This window comes from Parus major, chromosome 3 (genome assembly GCF_001522545.3).
Source record: "Parus major isolate Abel chromosome 3, Parus_major1.1, whole genome shotgun sequence".
NCBI lineage: Eukaryota > Metazoa > Chordata > Aves > Passeriformes > Paridae > Parus > Parus major.
Window position 1 is genome coordinate 111,378,440 of NC_031770.1, and position 19,708 is coordinate 111,398,147.

The window sequence follows — 19,708 nt, forward strand, 5'->3', positions numbered from 1 at the left end:
CTGGATGTACCAGTGGGTGTTGCAGGAGGATGTGGGGCCAGGGTGGGTTTGGGGACTCTGGGTCACAGCCCCAGTCCTGACTCTTTCTGCCCTGCTTTTCCCCACAGGCATCTCCTCTGTGCCCAGACTGCTTAGAAAGGTAATTAATGCAACTCAGGTGGGTAATTAATGCACCTCAGGTGGGTAATTAATGCAGCTCTGTAGCAGAATCACCTAAATATTAACAGGACTTTGTGGCTTGACCTCCATGGGCCAGCACTGCAGGAGCTTTGCTCTGCTGAGCCCAGCACTGGGATCCTGCTTGGAGGCCAAGCACTAACTCAGCAAAACCCTGAGGAAAAGTGATCCCAGCAGGATGATGATCCTACCCCCACCCACTTGGGATCAACCCAAAATTGGGATTAAAACCCCACTCCAAAAGTGAGACCTCACAAGCCTTGATCTGCATTCCCAGTTTGCACCAAGATCCAATAAGGTAATTCCCAGGGATTTTTTCTGTCAGGAGAAGCAAGGTCATGGACAAGACCTGGAAAAGAGCCACCAGTGACAAGAGAGGAGAATTGCTGCAGGACTCCGAGGAAAACCAGAGGCACAGCAATCAGGTGTGTGCACACCTCGAGCTCCAGCTTGTCTCTCTCCTTTTCCGTGGCAAGAGAAGCCTCACAGGAAGGACTTGGCTTTCTGATGCCACCTTGTGTCTGCTGCAAATATGAAGTGACATTTCAGACCCTGCCAGTAGCTTGTTCTGACTCAAAAATCTTCTTTTTCAACCAAATTCCCCATTATGCAGCCTCTGTTCCCATGATGTGTTTCTACAGGCTCCTGTTTCTTCCCCAGAGCAGGGATGGGATTCTGGAGATCAGGGTCCCTGTCCCAATCAACATTTGGCCAAATTCTGGGGAGGGCTGTGAGTATTTCTCAAATCCCAGGAAAATCCTGGTGTTTTCCTGGTGTGTTTGTCAAGTCTCATGTCCAGAGCTGCAATGACTGTTCTGAACAGCTTAAATACAGTAAAACACTGTCACAGTCCCCAGGGAGTGACCAAGGACAGGGATAGGGGCTCCTTCATGGAAATTTTGCCTCATCTGGTTTTCCTGGCACCATTTCCTCCAGCTCCAGGTGGCAGCTTGGACACAGATAATCCAACATCTTCAAAGGAGCTGGGACCTCCCAGTGGAGCATGGAATTTGTGGAGATTACAAAGGCTGGAAACATTTCTATGGAGCATCCAGGTCTGGTCAGACGGACAGGGAAGAGCAAAGCCAGCCATCACCTGCAGCTCCTGGGGCACCTGGAGGGGCAAATGTCATCTTTTCCACTCCATTTTAATCAGCTCATCAGCGACAGGCACTGACAGCACACCAGCTAAGAGGTTTATGTCTGTTATTCCCCAAGGATTAGCCTTTGGAATCCAAGAGAGGGAAATGGCTGCATCTCCAGCTCACTGAGAGTGTCACACCAGAGATTCCCTGAAAAATTCTCTCCCCAAAATGTCCTGCTGCTCCTCCAGTATTTATTTGCACAACCCAGGGACCCTTTCCTTTCCCCTTTCCTTTCCCCTTTCCTTTCCCCTTTCCTTTCCCCTTTCCTTTCCCCTTTCCCTTCCCTTCCAGCCTGAGGATCCCACATGGCCCCTATAGGATAGGGGGATGCCCTCCCAACAGTCTTGGTGGGTGTATGGATTTGTACTCGAGCCCTGAGCTGTGTGCACACTTGGGGAGGAGCCAAAACAGCAAAATCTGACCCTAAAAATGTCCCCAAAGCTTCTTGTCCCCGTTTGACCCCCTGGAACCGTCCGGGGTGCTCCTGCTCTCCGGGGTGGCAGCCGTCACCCACGCACGAAATATCTGCTTTACCCCAGGCTGTGACAATTAAATTATCCCAGATATCCCGCTGGTGGTGCTGGCCAGTCCCGGGGCTCAGGGACACGAGGGTCACTGATGGGACACCACCGTGGCTGCCCCAACATCTCCCTCCAGGGCAGGGCGTGGAGCAGAGGAGGGGACGCTGTGGCCCAGGCACTGCAGGGCACCAGAAAAGATGGGGAAAGCACAAACCAGCACGAAACTCCCGTTCGCAGCTCCAGGAAGCTCCGAGTTGGATGTGATTTGTGCACGTTCCGTGGTTCTCCAGCTCTCACGGTGTCCCTACAAACCACAGACGCTTTGGGTCTCTGCAGGATCCCAGCTGCACTGGGATGGAGTGACTGGCACGGGAATGTCACCCTTTACCTGCCGTGTCCGTGGGTGTGTCCCCACCCTGTCCCCCACCCGTGTCACCCGGCTGCGCCCAGGGCCCGCGCGGTGCACAGGGTGGCACTATTGCCTTAAAAATCCTGGCTGGCCCCTGGGAACGCCGCTTTCCTGGGCTGGTTCCCCGCAGCCGTCCCAGCCCAGTGCTCAGGCGGGCGGGGATGAGCCCGCACTTTTCCCTGCGGATTTTCCTCTTCCAGGGTAACGCCGGGAGTTTCTGCCCCGCGGTCCGGATCCTGCCGAACCGCCCCGAGGGCAAGATGTGGGGCACTCGTGACCCTGCACTGAACCAACATCGTGGTTTCTCCCGTAACATCCTCCCAAACCTTCCAGCTCGAAGCATTCAAGGATTCCGCGAGCATCCCAAGCGCCAGTTCCTCCCCGCGAGCATCCCTCCACCCCTGCACCGCGAAACATCCTCCCCGCAGCCAGCGCTGCTCCAGGAGCTCTTTTAAAAGCTCGGTTCCCCGCTGCCCCAGGATGGAGGAAAAGCGTTCGAGGATGGGTTATCCTTGGGAAAACAGGGTACCGGGGAGACAACTGCTGTAAAACGAGCTCTGGTGACGCCAGGAGCCACTTGAGCCCAGTATTATGCACAAGAGCTCGTGGGATGGTGATGCAGCTTTTCCTGCTCCTGCGCCACGCCTGACCCGACTTCTCTGACTGCTGCAAAGCCCCGGAGGGTCTGCGGCAGGAGCGGCACTGGCAATTCCTTTTACGATTTTCCATTCGATTTACGGCCGCTCGAGGTGTCCCTGTGACATCCACTGTCACCGCGGGGGCCGCGGGGCTCCTCCCTGCCGGGCTTCAGAAAACAACACGTTTTCAGTCCCTCCGCTCGCAGCTTTTCCAACAGCAGCTGCTCCGGACGGGGATGGAAATCACTCCGGAGCAGCTCGGGAGGCTGGCAGGGCTCAGGGTTTTCGGGGTGAGCTCGGCACCTCCTCCCGGTGCCGCTGCTGATTCCTCACAGCCCCGGAGGTCGCCACCGCAATCAGCGCCGGGGCTCCTCTCGCCGCTCTCGGGGTAACGAGCTCCGGCAGGACCCGCGGGGTTTTGGAGTTCAAGGCTCCCAAAGAGCAGCGTTAACCCTTCACCTGCCCGAGCAGAGCTGCTGCCAAGGCCGGGTCACCCAGGGAGCGCCAGGAGCTTTTGTGGAAACGAGCAGGTTCTTGGGGATTGCTTTTAGGGAGAAACATTTCAAGTGGAGGAAAGGGGCTGGAAACTGGTTTCTGGTTTTCACAGAATCTTTTAGGTAGGAAAAGACCTCTGAGATCCATCGAGTCTGAGTTTTGACTGATCACCACCTCCCTGGGCAGCCCCTTCCAGTGTTTTCTGTGAGAAAATTCCTCCTGATGTCCAACCTGAATCTCCCCTGGCGCAGCTCGAGGGCATTTCCTCTCGTCACTACAAGTCCAAACCCTTGGTTAGCCCCAGATTTTATGGCCCTGCTCCCTCTGTGCAGCGGTGCCATCATCCCCAAGGACATCTCATCCTCAGGGCCTGGGGACCACCGTGAAAGCCCCAAACCCGCCCTGCAAAGGAGAGCTCGGGAGTTGGTTGCCTCCCAAAAATCACAACTGAGGAAGGAGGTTAACTTTTCCCTAATCCCCCTTTCTGCAGCCTTGCAGATGTTGTGTGTCTCTTGGCAGGGGCCGAGCCTTATCTGATGGTGTCGTTTCCACGGCGAAGATCAGAGGGCTTTGAAGGCATCGGCGGGGGAATGTCAGGGCTCGTCCCTCCTGACGGATTCCAGGTGGGATTTGGAGCTGGATTATGTTGCAATTCAGGGCCTCGAGGGATTTTTTCAGCACCTTCTCCCAAAGGCAGGAGCCCTCTGCACTGAAGGGGAAGCAGAGGAGGATACGTCTATGCCAAACAGGAACATCAATATATTTATATTTAAAATACTGCATTACAGCAGCTTGGCAACCATCTGGCACTGCAGATCCATCCTGCTTCAGCTTTCCCACCATTTCAGGTATCAGGATAGCTCCAAACTGCTGAGCATCCCTGCAATGGGAGACCCTGGAAATATTTTAAGCCAGCTCCTGGGATTCAGAGGCCTTGAGACACATCCAAGCGCTGCAGGGGGAAGCAGGAAATGGGGGCAGGAAGCCAAGGGGGATCTCATAAAACCCAAACTCCAGATTTGGGAGAGGAGAAAATGGCTTTCCCTGCCCCGTGGGACCGAGAGGGAACAGCAGCAGGATGTGGGTGCAGGGAAGAGGTGGCAAACAGGTGCAGGCACTGAAACTGGAGACTGACTATCAATCCAAGGTGTCTGGAACTTATCACAAAAACCAGTCGGACCGGCAGCCGAGGGCGTTGGAAATGCGGATCCCGGCCGGTCACGCTCCAGGGCTGCTGGTTTTATCCCGCAGGGCTGGAGCTCTGAGCTGGAGATAACTCCTAAAAAAATGACTTTTTGAAAAAAGATCCTTCTATTTCCATCTATTTTGTTTCAGCCTTTTGTCACCAAGGATTTCTCAGAGCAGGTTCAGATTGGATTTTAGGAAGGAATTGTTGGCTGTGAGGGTGGGGAGGCCCTGGCACAGGGTGCCCAGAGAAGCTGTGGCTGCCCCTGGATCCCTGAAGTGTCCAAGGCCAGGCTGGACAGGGCTTGGATCAACCTGGGATAGTGGAAGGTGTCCCTGCCCATGGCAGGGGAACAGAATTACGAGATAAACTGAAGATCCCTCCCAACCCAAACCATTCCATGATTCGATGATTTTGTTGTCTTTAGGATTAGCGCATAACCAGATGCTCTTCTCCCTTCAAACTGGAGAATAAATCACAACAAGAGCACTAGCTGGCAGAGCTGAGACAAAAACCAGCCCCAAAACAGGCACCGGGGTGTTAAGGTGCGCCAGGAATGCGATCGTGACGAAAATACCCCCAGCCCTAATCCCAGCCTGGGGCTCTGAACTGACCTCGCTGCTCCTCCCTCACCTGCAGGTCCTTAAAGCTCCTCGGGAGGGCCAAACAAGCTGCAGGTGACTCCATCTCCTCCCCACGTCCTGCATGAGTCCCTCTGGGAGCCGGCAATGCAGCACAGAGGGCAGAGAAATGCTGTCAGCTCCCACTCCCCACCCTGATGGGTTTAGCTGCAGGGAATCCTCCTGGGCTGCAGATCACATCTTTTGTGACTTCACAGCTTGTCACTCACAACCCACCAGAGCTTAAATTCAGGGAAGATGGAGCAGACCAGCAGCTCCTAAAGTTTCATCCCTGAACTATTTATCTACCGAGACCTAAACCAGCAGCAGTAATTAGTGAGAGGAGTTACTTTATCAGCAGCCATGCAAGGCTCAGCAGAAGGCTTCCAACCCAAAACAACCGCGTATCCGCCCAGGTGCCAGACAGCTCCTCCAGATAAATCAGTCATCCTGTCCTCGGGTTGGATTTGGCAATAAAAAACCCCAGACATCCCTGGCATTGCTGTTCCCAAACCTGTTTGCTCTGCGCTCCCCTCTGCCCGTGAAACGCTGCTGGCTTTGAGAGGGCTGTTCTCGTAAAAGGGCGGAGCAACCCGGAGCCCGAAATCTGCGAGAGCTTTGTGTTTGCTGGAAGGGTGCCCGGCGTCCACGAGTGCAGATGTTGGGGGGAGATTAAGTCTACAAAGTCTTTCTTCAAATTCAGAGAGCTGCTGGCCAGAGTAAAACCTGATATTTAATTATTTAACCTTTATATCTCAACTGCTGCTCAGCCGGTGTTTTTAAGGGGGGTAGGATTACACCCACAGGAGAAGAACTGAAAACCCGTTGCCAGAGTTTTTCCATGGTTTTATTAAAAACTTCCAAAGCTCTAAAATGAAAATGTACACCAACTACAAGGGAACCAGTTTGTACACTCACAGTTAAAGTGCTAAAAATTAAACGTTACAAAACCCACACTGGACTACTGTAAACAAGTCTAGCAAGAGCCGAGTGCGAGTGGGGTCAGCCTCGGGCAGGGACTGCCCCACACATTCCACCACGCAGGGATCTCCCGGGAGCGCCTTCCCCTCTCCTGAGGAGCTGGACATTGACCCAACAACGGGAGGGGCTGGCAGAGGCACCGGGCCCACCGGCAAAACCCGGGAGAACCCCGCGCCTCGGGGACCATCGATCCCCATCCCGTCAGGAGAGAAGCACGAGGGGAGAGGGGTAAAGCTTCACATTCAACTGGACATTCTGCTGCTCGGGGTGGAGCTGGGGATGTCTCCTCTGCTCTGTGCCCGGGTTTCACCGCACAGACGGAGCTGCCTGATGCGTTTTGGGATCCTCAGTGTGCTGGAGCTGGGCTGGAGAATCGGCTCCCCCCTGGCTCTAAGGCTGGCCTGGGCCTTCTCCTCGTGCCTTTCCTGAGGGGTTTTCCCTTCCCTCCTTGCTGGAACAACTCGGGAGCAGTGCTGGACTCGGCCATGGCCGGATTTCAGCCTCCCAGTGCCATCCTGCGCTCACCACTGACCCCTGGAGCTGGTGGCTCAACGCTTCCAGCACAGAATTGGGATTTGTGCTGGAACACAACAGGGAGAACACAAACACACTGACACCTGAATGTGGCTGCTTGCTGCTCTTGGGTTGTTTATGCCTTAAAAAAGAGGAGCGGCCTCCTCCATGCAATGCGACCGCAGCTCCGATCGGGGACGTTTCACGGGAGCTGTGGAGGGATTGAGAAAGAAGGAACAGCACAAACTCGGGGGGATCTGTTGTCAGCGCAGTCAGGTTGGGAAAACAGGAGCTGGAGATCCCTGGGGATGCTGGGGATGAGGAGTCGTGCGTTCTGCAGGAAGCTTTGACGGAGCAGTTTCACCAAGCAGAGTTTGGGGCTGCAGCCAAGGTGGGAGGCAGAGGGATGGAGTCTGGGATAACTGGAGCTGGAGAAGCCAGGCCCTGTCCAGCCTCCCTGCCTGCTCCCTGGGAGAAGGGACAGAGGATGCAGCTCCTGGTGGCAGCTGGGGAGGGACAAAGCGCTGCAGGGACACCCGGGGAGCCCCGAGCACTTGGGGGTCTGCAGAAACGCCCTCCTGGCCGGGGGTTTCAGCTCGGGGGGAATTTAAAGCTTGGCACCGATCCCATAAACCCGGCACCTGGGCTGGAGCTGGCAGCAGGTAGGAAAGCAGCCCAAAACGGCCCCTGGTGCCCCTGTGGGGACACATTCGAACCAGGATGCCCTTCAGAGGTCCTGGCCGGGATGATTTGGGAGCTGAAGCCCTGTGGGCCCCAGCTGGGGAGCTGCAGCAGGGCTGGGACTCTCTTCCCTGGCTGAGGAATGCTCTTCCCGGGAGGAATGCTCTGCCAAGAGAGCACAGCACGCTGCCTCAGGTGTTGAAGGGAGAGGGGAGAGGGCAGGGAGGCAAAAAGCCCAGCCAGAACTCCAGTTTGAGGTTTAATCACCTCCCTGGGGTGACAGGAGCCTGTCCCTTTAGCACCCATGAGCAAGGAATGACTTGGATATTCCCATCTGGAAGCAGTACTGGGACTGGGCCTCACAAATTAACAACATTCCCAGCAGGATCCTTCTCCAAGCTCCATCAGCGTTCCTCTCCCCGTCTCCAAACAAGTCAAAGCATTGCTGCAATTTATAAAAAAAGGAAAAAAAAAAAAGGTACTGGAAATGGAGCCAAGAGGATCATTGTAAACCCTTGAGCTTATTTAGCTTGGTTCCAGTGTTTAGGAAAACTCAGCTTCCGCAGATCCAGATTCCTACCAGATCACCCCTCTGAGTCGGGAGGAGCTGGATTTGAAAACAGCCAAGGTTCCACCCTTGGGGTTTCCAGGGAGTCGAAGTTTCCCCAGTTGAAGTCAGCCCAAAGGATTTTTCAGAGCTGGACAGGTATCCCCGGGCCCCGGGGCTGTTTCCTGAGCAAACAGGCCCAGCAGAGCCGGCTCTGCCCCAGGGCCCTGCCTGCAGCACCTCCCTCCAGGGCCCACAACAAAGAGCTTTGTTATTCCACGCTGGGCTCCGTTTGTCTTCTCCTCCAGCCGCTGAATTTGGGATAAATCTGTCTGGGAGCTCCCGGGGCAGCCTTTGATTCCACAGCACACAGGTTATGAGCTCTGCCGCTGTGTCATCAGCTGCAATTAAAATGAGTTAATTGTGGAGCACTCCTGCCCTGGCCCTGCCCTCGAGGTTGGTGCACAAAGGCTGCTCAACAAGGCTCCACCGGGTCAGGGAGGGAATTATGGAAGGACAATGCAAAAATAAGGATTCATTTCCCAGCAGTGATCTGCAGCAATTACTGAGGTAGGTTTGCATGCCAGCAGGGTTTCCTCGTGCTGGATCCATCTCCTCGGGAGGTGCCCCAGAAGATCTCCAGCACCATCCTCGAATTCTGCCTCCAGGGTATCCCAATGGATCCTTGCCACACAAAAAAAGCCCAAACTGAGAATTCTCTACCGTGAATCTGCAGCAGGGGATGAAAACAGCCACAGCAGAGGTGGATCCGTAACCAAGATCCATGAACTGCGGATCCTGTCTCCTCCTCAAGGAACTCCGTGGGCTTCCAGCCGCCACATCCTCGTTTTTCCCCATCTGGGGGCAGCTCCTGCCTCAGCTTCTCCCAACCATCTCTGGCTTCTTGCTCAGCGCAGAGGATCCTCCCCAAACTGTGACATCACAAGGAAGGTGGGGAATCCTTGAAAAAACTCCTCTGGTCCTCCTGGCCTCAGCTGCTGGGCTTTGTAAACAGGCTCAGCTCTGGCTGTGACAACGGGCTGTACATTCCTGCCTGGGTGACAAATTCAGCTTTTCTATGATAATCTTTTTTCTTTAAATAGATCAGGAACAGGCATTCTCAGCTTTTGTACATGACTCTAAAAAATAAATGGCTGAATATTATCTAGATAACTGCTTTTAAAACCCATCTCTTCCTACGGAAATTGTAAACGAGTAGAAAATTTAAATAGTCTTTTGTAAAAAAGCAAGGACAATACAAGTTATAAAAAAATCGCTCTTCCCTGCCTCTCTCTTCCCCCCACCCTGTGGACAACTGAGCCTGGACAGCTCTGGGAAGAGCTGGTGATCCTCAGAGGAGTTTCCTTCTCCAAAACGCTCCTTCCCGTGGCGTTTCCAGCGTGACCGAACGCTGCCGGGTCACACAGACGTCCCTCGGGCAGCGCTGGACGTGTCCCCTCGAGGGAGCTGCACGGAGGGATTCCTTCAGCAGCAAGAGTTCCCTCATCAGAACAACTCCCAGCACGGCCCCGCTGATTTCCGACACGCGGAGCCCACGGAGGGAGGGAGAGAGAAGGAAGGGGGAGATTGTTTTCCACAGAGAGTAAGAAATTCAGCAGTTGTGTCTGATGAGGAACAGTTATCAAATAAATAATTACCTCCAGAGAGGTTCAGAGGAGACAACCAGCTTTTTTACTCAGTGACTCAAGACAGCTCCGAGGCAAGTCCCACAGCAGAGAAGCCGACCCCGGCTTCCCGACGCCCGAATTCAGCACCTGGCGAGAGGCTGAGGGTAACACTGAGCGCGGAAGGAAGGCACCACGAGCCCTGCCGGCACCCTGAGCTCTCGGAGCCGCTCAGGCGCTGGTGCCATCCTCCTCGATGACCCGGTTCATGCTGGTGCCGTGTGTGATGTGTGTCATTGGGTTGCTGCTGAGGTCCCTGACGCTGCTGTGCCGCGACTGCTCGTTGAGGCGGTGCGAGCTGCTGTGCCTGGAGTGGTCGGTCAGCCGGGACATGCTGCCGTGAGGTAGTCGTTCCTCCACGCCCCTGTAGCTGCAGGGAGTGTACCTGATTTTGGGGAAACAGAGAATGAGAGAATGCAGATAGAGCTCTTGTGAGGAGAGGCATTCCCCGCTCAGCTCCTCGCACAGCGGGCCTCGCTCGGTTCTTACTCCAGCACTGCCTGGTACTGATAATTAGGGGAGTGAAACGCTCCATGATTAATTACCCTGGAAGCCTGATCTCCACCTCAACTCAGAGAGGGGAACTTGTCCCCTGTTTACTTGGGCAGGGAGAATTGACAGACACAAAATGGACTGACACATGGACAAAAGCAGCCAGGAAGGTGCTGAGCTGACGTTGGGGCAGGTTTGTTTTCCCACACGGTGGAACACAGATCCGTGTAATTAATGCCCCAAGACCAGCAGTGACTCTGAAAACATCATGGCATTTTCTTCTCTTTCCAGGCACTGCCAGGGAGAGGAGATGCACCAGAACACCCAGGTTCAGCAGAATTATTGAAATTCCACACGTCTGGCTGGAAGGGGCCTGTCCCACCTCCTGCACAAGACTTGCCCAGTGAGGTTGTGGGACTGTTTGAGGACAGGTTGGAGGGGAGCCACCTGTGAGGGTGGAAGGTGGAACGAGATGATCTCTACGGTCCCTTCCCACCCGTAAGGGCGCAGTTTGGGGGGCAGCGCGTACCGTCCGTCCCGCGAGCGGTGCAGGCTGCCGTGGTAGCTGCTGACTTTGCTGTGGACGCTGCCGGCCTTGCTCCTCTGGTCGTCCATCACGGCCAGCTGGGTGGACGAGGCGTGCGTGGAGGTGCCCTGCGTGGAGGTGCCCCTGGACTTGCGGATGATGGGGGTGTTGGGGTCCCTCAGCAGCGACTGGGCAAAGTCCGGCTCTTGCAGCACCTGGCGGCTCTCGTTGACGACTCTGAGCGGTTGTTGGAGCAATTAGCGTTAATTACCGCGGTACAGAGTGATCACAAACACAACAAGGCTTGGCAAACCAGAGCGTTATTTACGTTATTTACGGCCTAACGTCCCCGTTTGCCCGGTTTTGGAGCACCTCCCTTTCTGGTTATTCCAGCCGAGATGAACCCTTGAAGGATGCACCAAAGGAGTCACCAAAACGTTCCTGCCTTTGTGGATCTGCTTTAAATCATCTTAAAGGACAATATTTATTTGGAAATCTACCCGTGGCTACCACGAAATCACACGGATTGTCTCTTAATTGATGCCAACCTTAATCTAAATTAATTTCAGCCTTATGGAAGCTCCAAGAAATTCTTGCTGTCACTTTATCAAACCTCTCTTGAGCACCAATGCATAAGGAAGACTAAAAGCAGAGATAAATCCTCTCAGCTGCAACCACGGTGAGAGGAACCAGCGTTTAATTTCAATTTAGAGCTCTGATTCAGTTGGCTGGATGCACATTTATAAATAAAACGTTTCCATTCCACCTCAGTGAGAGGCAGAGTAGTTGCAGTGTTTATTTGATGCTTAATTCTTGTTAAAAACAAACTGAAGACAAATGTAGATTTGATTCTGGGAACAAAGAATAATTAGGGAGAAATAAGGAATTTTTTGAGCTGTTGCCTGTCTTGTCCTTCCTTGCTCCATTCTGAAAAGCGACTTTTCCACCAACTCCTGCCTTTGCCTCCATAAAAACCAACCCAAACTCTCTCCCAGGACAGCAAGGGAAGGGTTTATCTGTAATTATCCGTACTCACTCTTTTTTCCTGCGCCCGTGGAAGAAGCTGGCCCACTCAAAACAGGTCTTCTTGCTTCCCACCCAGAACACCGAGGGGATCCCGACCACCAAGGCCATCAGGTACTTCATGAGGAACAAAATCAGATCTGGACGGCTCATCTGAGTGACCTGGAGAGAGAAAAAGAGACAAAAGGAAGATTCTAGGACCCATCCTGGCTCACCGCTCGTTTTTGAATTTAAATCACTCCTCCCTGCCTGGAGCCAAAGCAAACACGGTCAGGATTCCTTTGTTCCCGGCTCCTCGGAGCGTGACCGGGAGCGCTGCAGGGCCCAGCGCTGGCTCAGACAAAAGGCTCAACTGCTGTGAGGTCCTGGCCTTTATTTGTATTTCTGGTCTTTTGTCCGTGCCCTGAATACCCGTGAAATATTTTCTAGTCTGTGAATCAGAAAGAGTCGCTCCTTTGATGGGATTAACACATACAGGACCAGGTGCTGCTGCGGCTGCTCTTGGGAAAAATGCCAGGGGAAGCTTCGCGGATGGGCAATCCTTTATTCCCTGCAGGGATTCCCTGTCTCCCTCCCTGGGGAATTCAAGGCTCTGGCCAGGTGCAGGTGCCTGGTTCTTATCAACCCAGCAAAAACTTCTCTCTCCAGGGAGATCTGGAACTGGAAAACGCTCACAAGATCTGTTTTTCCAGATGTTTTTATACACCAAGGGTTTGTTTGGAAAAGAAGACAGAGGTTTTCTTTCCAGGAAGGTCCGTGGGGAAGCTCCAAAACAAACACCAGAGCCCTTCTGGAAACGATAACCCGGCTCAGAAACTGAACCTTCGGGGAGAGAGAACTTCCAGAGCAAACCTGAACGAGGCCACCAAGCTGTGGAGGGAAGGAAGAAACTCGTGGTGGTGACAAGTCCTCTGTCAGCGTTTGTGTGACTCTGGAATTCCAATAATTCCAGCGACTGGGAGAACTGGGATAAAGACTGGGAGAGCTGGGGGTGCTCACCTGGAGAAGAGAAGGATCCAGGGAGAGCTCAGAGCCCCTTCCAAGGGCCTAAAGGGGTTCCAGGAGAGCTGGAGAGGGACTGGGGACAAGGGATGGAGGGACAGGACACAGGGAATGGCTCTGAAGTGGAAAAAGGGGGATTTGGGTGGGATGTTGGGAAGGAATTCCTGTCTGTGAGGGTGGGGAGGGGCTGGGAGCAGCCTGGGGCAGTGGAAGGTGTTGGGGCTGGAATTGGATGAGTTTTGGTCTCTTCCCAATCCACTCTGTGATTCCACGAGCTCAGACACCCACTGGCCACAAAACCACTTGGCCTCTAACAGGAGCATCCCTGAGCTTTTTGTCACGGCTGAGGGAGGTTTCCAAACCACCTTGAAATATTTTATTTTCTCAGGAGACGAGGGCTGAGGACAAGAGAGAAGGCGGAGGACGAGCAGCAGATCCATCCTGATCCCAGCAGAAACAACCTCGGTGCACAAGGGGATAAGGAGAACCCACAGATGGCTCCAGGACTGTGGCCCAAGGAATCTTTCCAACATCCCAGAAGCTGCTGGAGAAGCTGCTGGTGCTCTGTGAGGTGAGGGTGAGGCTGGAATACTCTGGGAATTCGTAGGGAACAGCCAGCCCTCCCTTGCAAGAAGCTGCTCTGGCCCAGAGGGACTCAAAGGTGTGAGAAAAAGCATGGCTGAACACCAAAATGTGGGGGAAAAAAACACTTTGAAGTGTTTAATCTGAGCAACAGGAAAGAAATTCCATGGCAGCCATGGAGGAATTCCATCTGCAGGAGAGCAGGATTCTGGAAAGGCTTCCAGTAGGAATTGAGGGGACATAGGCAGGTTCTGAGTGTCACCAGTGTGGGACAGAGGTTGGCAGAGACAATCAGAGCTCCCCTCTGACCCTGTATTGATGTAAAAACACAGATACAACCTCCTAGAACAACATCCAGAACCCCAAATTGAAAAATCCAAAGTCAAATCATGCCCTGTGTCACGGGGACTGGCCAGAAATAGGCCCCCACCCCAGGATATTCCAGAATATTCCAATTATTGCTGAGGGGCAACACAGCTTCCAGTGGTTTAATCCAGAAATCCAGCAATCCCTGGTTTAATATTCTGTATTATTGCACATTTTCAGTCCTGTCACCACCAGAGATGGAAAATAAAAGTGCTGAAATGTAATGAGAGTAATTAGGAGATGTTCATTAGGAGTTCTCCATCCACCTCTTTCCACCCAGGAAAACCACGGGTGCTGAAGGGTCCTGGACACCTCTGGACCTTCCCACACCATTTACCAGAACAGCTCTGAGATTCCACACAGGATTATTATCCCAGAATATTAATGATTACTCAATAAAAAAAATCCTTATTATTATTTTACCTTATTATTTCAGCTGGCACTAAGTGGAGTAAGTGGTGAAATTCATCATTTCTTAATGAAGGTGACATCCAGGTGCATTTTTTATATTGAATTCTTTATATTTACATTTAATGTCTGTCCACGGGGGCCAGGTCTCCCCTGGCAGAACTTCTGGCCTGAAGGGAATTTAATTTTGAATATTTCATCAAGAATAAACCACATCAATTCTACTGCTGAAGCTCTCAGCTGCTCACTGTATTAATTCCACCAAGATATTACAATAAATCACTCAACAGCAAAACTCCTGGCTCAACCTGCTCCTGCTGAGTGCTACAAATAATTCCAAGTGGAAAAAAAATTAAAATAAATACATTCAACAAATCTTTCAGGCGAAAGGAAGCACGTCCTGCTCTTTGGCAAAGCGAGTTATTAAACATCATTACACGCTTTTTTCTGAATTAAGCCTCAAAGCAGCCAATTGAGGGAGTAACACCCATTAAACTCACATTAACACTAAGTGACTGCACCTGTTTGAAATGGTATTAATCTGCAGGTATGAGGGATTTAGAATAATTAACAACATTTATAATAATTAACACCGGAAAAATGAAACTTGAAATGAGTCTTCCAGGCTTAACTGGGCTAAAAAAAACCAGGTGTTTGAGCCCAAAGTGGGGCACCTCCAACCCCAAAATGCTGGGACAGAGATTCTGTTTTAAAACCAGCAAAATTAGGTAAAAACTCACTCGTGTTCATCATCAAAACTTTGACTTTTTTACTGCCCAGCATTTTAGGAAGAGTCCAAAATACGACTTTAAAGATTTATTCACCACGCATGAAATGATGCATTCACCTGGAATATTCAAACTCCACCTCAGCCAAAATGCAAAATATTTTCCAAAAGCACCTGTGATCATGATCTGAGGGTCCTTATTTAAGTAAATTATATATATATTATATATTTATACATAGAGATATAAATTTATTTATAATAAATTCTCTCTGATGGGGAATGTGACCTTGAAAGAGCATCAGAATCACTTTTAAAAAGTGAGAATTGGACAGGATCCCTGGTTTCAATTTATTTTCTTGCAGAGATGAAGCAGGGAACAACCAATAAATGAGACACTCTGGAGATGTCTGAATTTATGGAACAAAGTCCCTGATGCACTTTCCATCCGTGCTTTTTGAAAATTCAGGTTATAAAGAAATATCTTTGTGTTTAAAAGCGAATTTTTTAGTGGACAACCTGACTCTATTTATATTTATACCTGAATAAACTTCCAACCCAAAGCATTTTATTAAGAAATCCAGGCTGTTCTTGCTGGTGCTGATAAACAGATGGCATTGAAGCTACAATTAAAGGTTCAAGGGTATTTTAACAAGGTGTGTGCTGAAGGCATTGCTACATTTTTGGGTTGCAGCCTTTTATTGATGCACTGCAATTAATTTTTATTGGGGAAAATGCCACATTCCCTCTGTTATCCTGTAGAAATGTGGGGTTTCCTCATCCCCCCATCAATGATTTACTCACCAGAGCGATTCCCCTGCACTGGCTTCACCTCCCAGCCCTGCTCTGCAAGAACTCGGGGTGGTGAAGCACCAGCAGAATTCCAAATGCATCTGAAAACAGAGCCTGAGCAGCGTTTTGGCGATGAAATAACAATTATCAGGATTTTTGTCAGAGATGGGGATGTGGGAATGCCATCAGAACCGTGATCCCTCAGGATCAGAGAGTGAATTCCACTGCTGATGCAGCCAGAGAGGGAAAAAAATCTTCTCTTAAACTAAATTTTAGTGCCTACATTCCTGTTACCAGCTGAAACAATAACTGGGAACATCTACTAAGGGATTTAATTCCATCATTTCTTCTGTTTCCCCCTTGGCTCCGTGGCCAGACCCCTCTTAACATTTCTGAACCTCTGAACCTCCACGCTGGAAAGATCAAATCCAGAGAGAGATCTCCTCTGGGCCTTAAAAAAATGGGATAATGTCCTCATTTTTAGATAAAAAGCTGTTTGTTCTGAACGCCAGGAGCTGCTTTTCCGTGTCAGGGACGCAGGGAGTGGAAGGCCCTGGGGCCGTGTCCTTCAGAGATGAGAACTTTTCCCAGAGGGAAGAGAATTCTGGTGGTGATTCTCTGTTTTCCCTCAGACCTGATCACGTTCCTGGGGCTGTATTAGGGGTTTGTGCACTCCAGAAACACGAGAATTTGGCAATTTCCTGGAGTTTCAGAACGGTTTGGGCTGAAAAGGACCTGAAAGCTCATTCCAGCTCCAGCCCCGACACCTCCCACTATCCCAGGCTGCTCCAACCCAGCCTTGGACTCTTGTAGGGATGGGGCAGCCACAAATTCCTTGGGAATTCCATCCCAGGGAAGGATTTCCCTGTGGATCCAGGCTCTCAGAGCCATCCAGCTGCCAAGGAAAACAGGCAAGGAGATGCAGGATTTGGGTCGCGGGCCCTGCGCCGCGCTCGGAGCTGCTCAGACACATCCCGCGAGCAGCGAGGCCTGGCCCGGCAAGTTCTGTCAGCTACAAAGATCACAGATGAAATAAAGGTATTTTTGTAGCTCATTTTCCCCCTCCCATCTGCTGGGCTGGTCCAAAAACACCCAACAGAAAAGTTTTCCCCTCAGCAAATCCAAGAATCCTCAGCGAGGTTCGGAGGCGTCGCTTCCCTCACGGAACACGCGGCGGGGCAGGCGCTGAGAAAGGAGGTTCAAAACATCAATTTCCACATTCCTCCAGGGAAAAGCAACGCTGCTCTGCGGGCACGCCGCTCATTTCAATGCTTAGAGAACCAATTCCGGAATGTTCTCCCCTCCTGCCCCCAAATGATCAATCACAGCTGCTTTTCCCTCACAGGCACCGGAGGCCTCTTCCCGCCGAAACGCGTCAAACCACAAATTAACGAGAAAAAACCCAAACACAACACCTGTCCCCCTCCTCTGGGGCAAGAACGCCCATCATTTCACTCAGTTGATATTTCCCTCAGGATAAAAAGCCATGAAATTCAAATTAACCCGTGCTTTTGTTGTAAATGGGAAGAGCGAGGGGAAAGGCCGAAGGGAATCCGACCTAGCGGCCTCGCTTCAAAAGCGTTTCCATCACTGTCGGTGCTCTGAGGTTCAGGATTACACTCACAGTTTTCCAGTCAAATGTAGCAAGATTTGTCACTGTGAAGTCAATTTATTTTTATTTTTTTATTATTTAATTTTATTATTACATTTTCTTATTTTTCTTATTTTTCTTATTTTTCTTATTTTTCTTATTTTTATTTTTATTATTTTATTCTTGTTGTTCTTATTAAATTTTATTATTTTATTGTTTTTATTATTTTCATTACTTTCAAAAATTGATATTATTACTTTATTATTTTCATTATTTCAATTTATTATTTTATTAATTTTCCTATTTTTATTATTTTTTATTATTTTTTATTATTGTTATTATTGTTATTTTTATTTTTCTTATTTTTTTTATTTTTCATTATTTTCCTTAATTTTTATTATTTTTCATTATTTTCATTATTTTTCTTAATTTTTATGATTTTATTATTTTTATTTTCATTACTTTCATTAATTTATATTATTACTTTATTATTTTCATTATTACAATTCATTATCTTATTATTTTTATATTTTTATTAAATTTTTATTATTTTTATTATTGTTATTTTTATTTTTTAAAATTTTATTATTTTTCATTATTTTCATTATTTTTTCTTAATTTTTATTATTTTATTTTTATTATTTTCATTACTTTCATTAATTTATATTATTACTTTATTATTTTCATTATTCCAGTTCATTATCTTACTAATTTTAATATTTTTATTAAATTTTTATTAGTTTTTATTATTTTTATTATTTTTATTATTGTTATTTTTATTTTTTAAAATTTTATTAATTTTCATTATTTTCATTATTTTTCTTAATTTTTAATATTTTTCATTATTTTCATTATTTTAAAATTTTTATTATTTTTATTATTTTTATTTTATCATTTTTATTATTTTCATTTATTTTTATTGCTTTTCATTATTTTATTATTTTTTCATTAATTTAAAATTTATTTTTATTATTCTTTACTTTACTGTAAAGTGAATTATTGTTTAAATCTTGTTTTGCTTTCATCGAACCACGACACCGACCCGGCTGCTCCACAAGACTTGGGCCGGTAACAGCCTCAAAAAGAATCCAAGATAAAAATAAATGATTAATAAATGATGGAATAAAAGTTTATAAAATCACCATCTTCAGCTCTTCTGGGGGAAACTGATCCACCCTGGAATTGAAGTGATCGCCCAGGTTCACCTCACCGTGCCAAACCCATCTAAAATCCGTTTTTCCCATGAATTTTAACTTTGTAAGTGCCTAAAAAACACATCCTTGAGTCTTTGAAAAATAATTTGGTGTCAGGGTTATTCCATCAAGAGTCATTAATTACTCTTGTTATTAATAATTACTTATTTCTACTTAAAATTCCTCTCAGTTCCCTCTGAAATGCTGCTTCAGGAGGAGAAATTGAATATTTTCATTCATTAAAGTTGAGCTTTTAATAATGCAAACCTATAAAATAATGCAAAAATAAGACAGTTCCCAAAATTCAAACACAAAAAGTAACATAAGTTGGCCAAAGCATTACCCTGATTTGGACACAGCTCATCAATTTTGATATTTCTTATCAGTTTGGGGCATTTCTAATCAGTTTTTGAGGCTTATCAGCTTTGCTTCACACTGCTGAAAATGAGAAACAAACCCCAGTCTTGATCATTTTTGAGCACAACAGATATTTTTAAATAATTTGGGTTGGATATAGAATTCAGAAGGGCTATTAAAAAGAGAAAAATAAATAAACAAACCACAAAAAAATTTAAAAATAATAATAATAAAAAATATGAATTAATAATAAATAAATAAATAAATAAATATTTAAATAAATATTTAAATAAATAAACAGATAAATAAATAAATATTAATTTAATTTAATAAATAAAGAAATAAATAAATGAAATTTCTGAATGTGAATCCTAAGCTATTTCCTTTAATTTATTAAAACAAAAAAAGGACAAATCTGGTTTTTGGGGGGATTGGATTTTCCCATCACATTCAGTTCTGAGGGTAAAGAGCGACTTCACTCAGCTTTTCCTGCTGCTTTAATCACAATTAAATCACAATTAAATCACAATTAAATCACAACAAAAGAGTCAGTGGGAAAACAACCAAAATTCAAGATTTAAGGCTGCTCCTTGAATATATATATATATTTTTTTTCCCTGGAGAAATTCTGTGTATTTTTGCTGTTCTAAATTCCATTTTGTTTGTGAATGAAACTCCTAATTCAGATTTGCTGCATCTCTCGTGATTAATATGGAAAATCTGGTTTTATCTCCACCTTTGTTTTGGTTTTTGGGTTTGGTTTTTTATTTTAAAGATGGAATAATTACATCCAACAAGAAACAACTCCTTAGGGCAGATTTAAATAAATCCATTACCTCTCCTGAGAGGAATTGTAAACAAGAATAAGGAAGGAAGAAAAGGGAGGGAAATTTGGGATTTAGGACATCCCTGAATTTGTGGATTCCCTTTGGTGTCAACTTTGGGGCTGCGATTTCCTGGCAAAGATTTTCTTGGAAAAATGGCAAAAAAACAGCTGGGACACACTGGGGGAAAAAACACAGCAGGAACGCTCCCCAGAGTGGGGAAAATGGGG

At 48.1% G+C, this 19,708-nt stretch overlaps 1 protein-coding gene across 1 annotated transcript in view; it reads right to left on the reverse strand.

The window, feature by feature from the left end:
- Window positions 1-6,016: 6,016 nt before the first annotated feature.
- The window catches only part of FZD3 (frizzled class receptor 3), a 47,273-nt gene continuing 33,581 nt past the window's right edge, over window positions 6,017-19,708 (reverse strand). The window contains exons 5-7 of the mRNA XM_015623106.1: window positions 11,653-11,801; window positions 10,620-10,853; window positions 6,017-9,983 (exon numbers count right to left, since the gene is read on the reverse strand). Of these exons, the coding sequence (XP_015478592.1) occupies window positions 9,770-9,983; window positions 10,620-10,853; window positions 11,653-11,801 (597 nt within the window). The 3' untranslated portion in view covers window positions 6,017-9,769. The remainder of the gene's footprint in view (window positions 9,984-10,619; window positions 10,854-11,652; window positions 11,802-19,708) is intronic.